The sequence below is a fragment of the Gallinula chloropus genome, assembly GCF_964237585.1.
Source record: "Gallinula chloropus genome assembly, chromosome: 7".
NCBI classification, from domain to species: Eukaryota; Metazoa; Chordata; class Aves; order Gruiformes; family Rallidae; genus Gallinula; species Gallinula chloropus.
This window is the reverse complement of record NC_140092.1, coordinates 896,457-905,008: the sequence shown is the minus strand read 5'-3', so window position 1 is coordinate 905,008 and position 8,552 is coordinate 896,457. Positions and strand designations below refer to the sequence as shown.

General features: G+C 51.3%; 1 protein-coding gene across 1 annotated transcript; it reads left to right on the top strand.

Annotated features, from left to right (window-relative positions):
* Positions 1–2,203: 2,203 nt before the first annotated feature.
* Positions 2,204–6,588, top strand: LOC311193806 (growth-regulated alpha protein-like; the record flags this gene model as incomplete). Its single annotated transcript, XM_084266747.1, has 5 exons — positions 2,204–2,261; positions 2,404–2,530; positions 2,613–2,696; positions 6,297–6,330; positions 6,532–6,588. 5 exons carry the CDS (start codon positions 2,204–2,206, stop codon positions 6,586–6,588), a joined length of 360 nt encoding a protein of 119 aa, XP_084122873.1.
* Between the last annotated feature and the right edge of the window lie 1,964 nt (positions 6,589–8,552).

Sequence of the window (8,552 nt, the reverse complement as noted above, 5' to 3'; positions counted from 1 at the left end):
AGGAAGGTAACAGGCCCAGATTTAAAGATGTATGCTCCTTCCAGTCTACTCAGTACAACTCCCTCTGGACTCCTGCACAACCTCTACATCCTCTAGTAGACTACTGTGCACAGCTGCTTCTCTTGGAACCTCTCCACATAAGCCATCCCACATTTCCCCAACGTCTTTCATGTCCTAATCATACCTAAAGAGCTGGGCAAGAGACAGCACAGGAGGGAGCAAACTCCAAGCTACACAGTGGCTGCAAGAAGGAGGAACGTCTGGATGGGCCAGCTGGCAAGGTGGAAAGCACAGAGGTTATGCTGCAGATTTCCCCTCGGTGGCAGTGCTGGTCTGGCTCCCTCTCTGCCTCCACCCAACACTGACTCCACCAACGTGCACTAACTTAGCTGATGCCCCTTGATAGCCTTTGCCAAATGATACAGACTTTACTGGAGGGGTGAAACTGGGGACAGAGCAGGATAGAGACACATCTTGATCCTTTTAAGACCAAACTAAAAGCCAACAGCTTCCAAGGCTGTCATTCCCACTTGGAAAGGGGTGCAAATTAGTCATTAGCCATTTCCTGATGACATGGGGCAATCGCCACTAGCTGATTACACACCATCTTCCCGCACCCGACCCCCCGAGACTTGAGCTGAGGACCCAGGCTCTGAGTACCACTTGGTTATCACCTAATGCAGCTCTCATGAGGACTGAATCACACCACATCGGCCACATTTTGAGTCCTGATTTGGTTTCGTTTTCAGGCAGTAAATCTAATGGGATTACTGTGCTGAGATCCTGCTCATTTCGCTTTCCATCTTGGCCTGCTGGTGGAGTTTTACCTACACTTAAATCCTGCTCTCTCCTCTTAATGTCACTGCAATGCACTGATGACTTGGCTTCCCTCTGAAAAAAGGTAAGTAGCAAGAAGCTATCTCTGTGCTGACAGTCTTCTTGTGAGGAAACTATGCCACCCCCATAAATCAAGTCAAGCCAGTTCAAAACAGCCACTATAACGTGCTTGGCTTCAAGTCACTCTAAGAATGAATCAGGAGCACGTCTCTTCTTCACAAACCAGGAATGTTTCACTGAAATCTGGCTGGTTATATCTGGTTCTCCACTAGCACTTAAAGTTTCAGATGTTTATTCTACAGCAAAGAAGTATTTATTCTGTAGATAAAAGATTAAGGAGTTGCATGGGGAGGGAGCTCTACAAACACACTTCCACATCTTCAATTCCCACACAGCCATAAAGATGTCAGAATCAAAGCAGCTTGTGACACACAGTGCAAGAAAAAAAGCTCTAGGGGTACACAAAGCATCTGAGTTGTTGGGACAAGGCGCATGGCAGCCTGCCTAGGAGCAATCTGCCCATCTCCACTTATGCTCTCAAGTATCTGCGGAAGAGGAAGAAGGGTTGGCTGCAGTAAAGGGACATGCAAAACCCTATTTCATACTGATTACAAAAGAAAGTGCTTTAACCGTCGTTGAACTATGCCTGCATGTAAATAAATCTCAGGAACACTGCATGCAATTTGCTTTAAAAGCGCCCAGAAAACTGCTTTTTTGCTGCTAAGAGAAGTTAGCAAAATGCCTTCGCAGTCATGAAGGCAGAGAGTGATTCTGTGTGCAGAGAGAGGGGTGAACAGAAGGCTGGCACTGGTTGAGCGTAGGTACAGGAATCTGCGTGTCTCTCCCCAGTTGCAGGGAAAGGAGCAGAAAGGGGCGCTCGGGGAGCAGTCCCCACTGCCCGATGCTGCGTAGGTGCAAGGGCTCAGCCGGCAAGGCAAGCTCCCGAGCCTCCTCCGGCTCAGCACCCTGCACCGCGCCAGCAGAACCTCAGCTCCTCGCAGAGAATGGGGTGAGACCCCCGAAGTTCCCCGCAGAGGCTCGGGGGGCTCGTGCAGCGCAGCGCACGCTTCCTCCTCCCGGTACCTGAGCCAGCCGCTGCCCGGCAGCCGCTGGGCGCAGGGCACAGCCCCCTGCTCTCCCTGCCCCGCTGCTCCAGCACCCGGCAGTGGAAAGGGGCCAACGCGCCTTCCAGGCCGGCCCGGCCCACCTGGCCCGAGGCAGAGAGGGTGGGGAGCCGGGGCAGGACCCCCCTCGGCTCCGCTCCGCGCCCGGGAAATTCCCGACGGCTCTCGGCGGGGAATAAAAGCACCGTCGGACAACGGGGCCGCACAGACGGCTCCCGCAGCACCTCCCGGCAGCACCAGCCATGAGCCCGCACCTCCTCCTCGCCCTCCTCCTGGCCGCCGCCGCCGCGCTCTCCCGGGGTGAGGCTGAGCCGGGGCAGGGGGCAGCGGGGTGCCGGCGCCCCCGGGGCAGGGGGGAGCGGGGCAGGGGGAGCGGGGCGGGGCGGGGCGGGGCGGGGGGTGCCGCGGGGTCCCGGGGCTCATGCGGCACCTCCCGCCCCAGGCGCGCCGCTGGCCGGGGAGCTGCGCTGCCGCTGCGTGCGCACCGTGTCCGAGGTGATCCCGCCGCGCCGCCTGGCCCGCGTGGAGCTGGTCGCCGAGGGGCCGCACTGCGCCGTGCCCGAGGTCATGTAAGTGCCCGGCCCGAGCCGCGCCCGGCCCCGCGCCCGGCCCCGGCCCCGGCCCCGGCCTCACCCCGTCCCTGTCCCGCAGAGCCACGACGAAGCACGGGCAGACGGTGTGCCTGAACCCCTCCGCGCCCTGGGTCAAGATCATCGTCACCAGGATCCTCAACAGGTACTGGCCGGGGCAGCGGGGTGTCCCGGGGAGGCGCAGCCCAGGCACGGGAGAGCGATGGGCGGCCCCTCACCTCCCCGTCCCCGCTGCCCAGCAGGCTGCAGCCCCGCGGGCTCCTGGCCGCGCTCAGCTCGGTGCTTCTGGCGTTTTGCTTTCAGCTCAGCACAGAAGAACTGACGGGGAAGGACCTGGCTGGAGGGGAGAGGAGATGGAGCCTGATGCTGGGGGATTTCTGCTCTCGAAATGCACTGCGTTTGAGCTCAGCCTATTTATTGAAGACTTTATTTAACGTAATGATACCTGGTTGGGTTTATTTAAATACTGAAAGTGCTGTGTGAGATGTATCTTTAGTTTGAACGTGTCTGGAAAGCACAATTCTCAGTGCTGTATTATTAATTTACTGTCTTTAAAACCTTGATTTTGGGCTGTTGTGCAGGAGAGAAACACCCAGAGTATCCTGAATTCTGTCACAGGAAAAAAATTGCACGGGTTCCAGCAAGCCACTGATGAGGCTTCAGCATCAGCATGAAGTGTATTTCCATGCTGCTCCTCTCTCTGAGGGCCTGAGTAACTCACATAGAAAGTTACTCAGCAGCTCCGAGTAGAGAAGGGAACTGCTGCCTCCCAAAGCAGGTCTGTGACTTGCCTTGCACATCCTCCAGCAGCTATGAGCCTTGGCAAAAGGCTTTCCCAGCTACTGGGAGAAGGCTGTGCAGCCTGCTGAGCAGGAGCCAGAGGTTAGTTCACAGCTCCCCAGCAGCTCCTGGTTCCCTTCTCCTGCCAGACAGCTGGGTACCGGCAGCACTGCTTACCTGCTGCCTGTGCATTGTGCAGGGGCTGGTGGCTTCTGCTCCCTGCAACCTCAGACATGTGATGTCTTTATTTGTATGGCATAATGTCATAATTTATTTGAAGTAATATGTAAGTGGCTGTGCTGCTGGTCAATGGATGTTTATTTATTCTAGCCCAGCTTCCTCTGCGCTTCGTTTCTGTCCAGCAGAACATTAACAAGGGCGACCCAAGCCACTTTTAATGTTAATATTTAAATGCCATTATGGTCACAGCATGCTGTTTCTATTCATGCACTCATTTTCCAAACTGTGGAAGAAACTCTTATAGTCAGATATGTATAATTATTGTGTACATCCAGAATAACTGTAATGAGTTCCTGTAAATCGAATGGAGGGGTTTTTCCTCATGTTTTTATTTACTACCTATGTTTCCTAATGGAGAAATTTCCCCTTAGTACTTACAGAGTTTTGCTTTTTAAAAAAATAAATATTTAGATACACTTGCCTGGTGTCTGTTTGCATGTGTTAACAGAAGAGTCAGATCTACATCAAACTGTCAGATTCATGAATGGCTTCTATAATGACTTTCACCACTGTAAAGCCACAGTCCCCAGCATTCCTTGGCCTTCAGAGGAGTTGTTCTGCACTAGAGAGCAGGACTGAGCCTCTTGGGTTTGGACCCATTATTTCAAATAATGATTTGGGAAGCTGATGGGAGAAGCATCAGGGCTCCATCTTCCTCCCTCCCCTTTCACTGCTGTCCCCCAGCAGCTGAAAACCGGGCTAGAGGCAGTGTGGGGTGATGAACCAACTTTTCCCACACACCCCCCTACATATTTCTGCCAGCATCCAGTTCCTTTCAAAGTGAGAAAAGGGACAGGGTTCACATGGCCAACCGGCTTAGACCTCTTCTTAGCAAGGGTAGGAGAAAACTTCACCCTTCCATCCTCACCCTGCTTGAAACGATCTAGTGCTGCCTCTTGGAGGGGCTGGAGGAAACCCTGACCTTTTGGCAGACCCCCTTGGAAGCCAAAGGCAGGGAGCGAACCTGGTTTAGGGTGAATGAAGCCAGCAAACTGCTGTCCTGCCAGCATGGAGGTCAGACAATGCAACTTCATTGCCAGCAACAGATAGACACTAGTTTAAATATGAATCTGTGTGATTGTCTCAGGTTTCTCAAGCCAAAGACTGTCTTTCTGTCTGCTGACACACTTGTGTCATTTCACCTACTGCAAAGGCACAACACTATTCCCACAGTGTGTTTTTTCAACACATTCTCCATGCAAAAGCAGCAAGAGGTGGCAGGCTGTGGGTAAGGCAAGGGCAATAATACCTACTTCAGCCCCAATTAACTGCTGATAACTTGCTTCTAAGGCAAACTCTCTCCCAAGTAAATACCACTGGCTGTATTTGTGACAGTGTCACAGCTTCTGTGAAGAACACAATGAGGCTGGGCATTCTCCTTACTGAAAGGGAAGTCACTGGGAATGTGGAATTTAAAGTGTCTACAGAACTTGATTTGTGAATTGCCCAGTGGTTCCAGGACAAATGCACCCTGCAGATGTGCCATGGGAGTCAGGCAGATGTACTACACCATCTGTCCCTTGCAACACCTGGCTTAGCCTCTCCCAGCTCACAGAAGTTGCTGCACTTCAGCAGTGGAAGCTTCTTTTGGGGAAGAACAGCCCCAGAACAGTCCCTTTGGTCCACACTTGCAGAGTGTCCAGGGCCTGTCTGGGACACACATGCACCACCTTAAGACAAATCTGGCTGCAAAGCCATTGCTCCAAGGAAATTCTGCTGCTGCAGTAGGGAAGCAGACACAGTCCTCCCTTCCTCGTGCTTATATTTGTCAAAAAGGCTCAAGATCAGAAAGTTCCCAACAGAGGAGCCAAGTGGGCCCGTTTTCAAAGCTGAGGGAGTGGGGGGAAAGAGATGTGGCTGTCCACAGAACTCCCTTTGGGCTTTTCGGAATCCTCTGGCTACTGGGGCACTTGCAGATGGCTGGAGGAGACTGTGAAGGACAAGCTGAGGGGAAGCACAAGCTTGACAGTGATTCACAACTCACTCTGAGAGCGGCAGTGGGATTTCAGCCTTTCTGTGCTCATCTGAGTATCTTTAGACCTCCACCCCCTCCACCCCCTCGGTCCACGCACACGGAAACAGGTCTGTAGTGAGGGGCTGTCCTTCTCACAGTGTCCCTGACACATGGCTGTCACTGCCACAGACAACAGGAGGATTTTCTGTCTGCACAACTATTTTGCAAAGATGATGACTTTATTTGGATGACGGCCTGGGAGTGGAACAGCACTGAAATCCAGTTCCACAGCTGTTTGGCAGCAGCTAGCCTGGCTTCCTTGGTAAATAAAGCTTATTCTGTGATGAAGCTGCCTTCAGTGTTCTTTATCCTCCATTCCCCTGGCAACCTTTTCAAAGTATTTGGATCAAAGATGCTCGCTGTCTAGATGTTTTCTGAAAGTCTACAGGACATAGAGAAATTGAGGAAAAGATGGTAACACACTTACAGCATAAGCATGTAAAACACTTTCAGAACATGCTAGAGAACCTAAGGCAGAGGAGAAGTCATGGGTACCTTGTTTGAGGGCAGTTCCTTGGCTGGATTGTGTACCTAATTAGACATCAGAGAATCCAGTCGCAGCACCCGACTGGAGAGTTTCGTCACTTCTGCTCCTTGTTTGCTCAAAGCACCTTAATCAGCCATGGCAGCAATCCTGACCTGGCAGGAGCAAGGGTCAGGCCTACCCTGTCAGTGCCAAGGACAGGCTTGTGCTCCTGGGCCTTCCTCCAGGTTCCTGAAAGTGCCGTCCCTGCAGCGCGGCAGGGTGAGCTGTGCAGATTGCACATTTTCCTTCTGTTTCAACACGCATTCTTCTTCTCTCTGTGTCACCAAAGAGTCTTCTTGACACGCTAACCTCATGGCAGATAAATGCTTTGAAAGTTACTCCTTCTCCTTGGGCTTTCCTGATTCATCCTGGCATAAGAAAATGATCTGGTCTGTCTGCCGTTCTTTTCCCTACTTCCAGGAGGCACCAGTGCAAGAGGAGAGCATACCTATGGCCTTCCATCATGCTAACTGGTAGTGGGGCAATCAGCCTCTCTTATCTCTCACCAGTAACTAATGACCAAGTGTGACCAACGGGTTGTGTCAATTACAACAGGGAGGGGAATCTCCCCGCAGCCGGAAGAGTTTGGCCAGGAGGTCGGGCTGGTTTCATTTGACAATTCAGCTAATTTCCCAGGCCATAACCCTGGTCCTTTGGGACAATCATGAATTTTTCCCCTCTTAACTTCATTGAGAGTCTATCTGAAAGTGAAAGGGTGGATCACATAGTCATCATTTCATCTGCTCCAAGTCAAAGCCTTCGTTAAAGCCTCGTGTGATGGCTCCAACGTGCAGGGATAGCTGCAGGATATTCTGAGCACCAAACAGCACAAGGTGTTCCTGTTTCACAGGGACGTTGGCAGAATAAATGATGCTCATCTGGCTTTTCATTGTCTTTTTTCCTAGAACGTGGTCCTGATAATGGTGTTCTGAGTGTGCCCTGACAGGGCCAGATGTGCAGGGTTAGCCTGGCACAGCTTCAAGGGGAGTGACTGAGCAATGCTCCCGGGCACGTGAGGCATTTTCTGGAGGCTTCGTGCATCTCAAGTTTCCTCTCCCTCTGTTGGTGTGGTGGGTGTTTGCACAAGACTCTCCCAAAATGCTGGCCTGGGCTAAAGGTCAGGCCAAATAGTGTAGAGTTTGATATGCTGGAGAATGAAGATGTTCTACCCCATCAGTAACGTTCCTGTGAACGTCAAACAGAATGGTTAATTACATCACAGGAAAATGACTGAGCAAATAAGCTTCTCTTATAAGCCCTGCAGATGTTACACATTTGTCAAGAAGCCACATGTGCTGATTGAAGAATATTTCCTTTTTGGCACAGTGAAGCAATCGCAGAGCTTCTTCACCTCCCTCTGCAGGGAGCTTCTGCTTCCGCAACACGGCTTTATTTCACTGTTAGGAGCTGCTCAAGGCTCACATCCCCTCTAAAAGCAGCCCAACAGCTTACCCACTGAACTAATGCAAATCACTGTATGTGAATGCATGAGGAACAATAAAGCAGAGTGCTTTGAAAAGCTGTGTCAGCACAGGGAGAGGGTGCTAGGAGAACACAGGTGTGTCATCCAGTTGATTTTACGAGCCCTGAACAGATTAAGTTCCAAATCCCACAAACATCTGTCCTCTAGGTTTTGGGCAAGACTGTCCTACTAAAAAGATGGAAACTTTTCCCGTTGACAAGAAGAAACTCCTTGAAGGTAGCTTGGGGTTTTTTAAGGCCTTCTCATTTATTTGTAATGAAACATCCCACTGGAGACAAGAAACACTAGGAATGGCTTTCCAGATGTTTGAGAAGGCAAAAAAAGGAGTGTCATTTCAGATCCTGTTGCTGGGGTTGATAGTTTGAAGCCCACAGGACAGAAGCCTCACTGGGAGGTTTCTCACTGTATGGGGAACTTGCTGCTGTTTTACCACTTGCTTGTTTAGCTGGCAAACTAATGTAATCACTGATAGCTGCTATGTATATCACTCAGCCTATTCCTGGACACAAATTCCTGCTGAGCGATTAGGATAAGACTAAGTAGGTACTCTGATGAAATATGCTGGGTTGATGCAGGTTTCTATATGACACAAGACATTGGGCACTCTCTGACAGGGAAGTTCTTTTCCTCCATGAGACAGGCCCTTGACATATCATCCATCCGTAGGGATTTGCTAAGAGCCCGGCCACTGCTGCCCTCCAGGAACTGCTCAAAATAGAGGCACAATGCAGGCCAGCCCAGCTGTTCTTCTGTACCTATGTCTACTTGAAGTGACAGCCGAATCAGAGACAAAGAGCTGACTTCACCTCAGTTGCCACTGATGTCAGCACGATGGGATCTCCACGCAACTCATGAAGTCTTTTCCCTGAAATCCAAGACGACTGTGTCCAGAACCAGGCTGCTGTTGAGCTGGTGCTTTCCAAAGCACAAAGCCTGCTTGCGCAGACAATTGCCACAA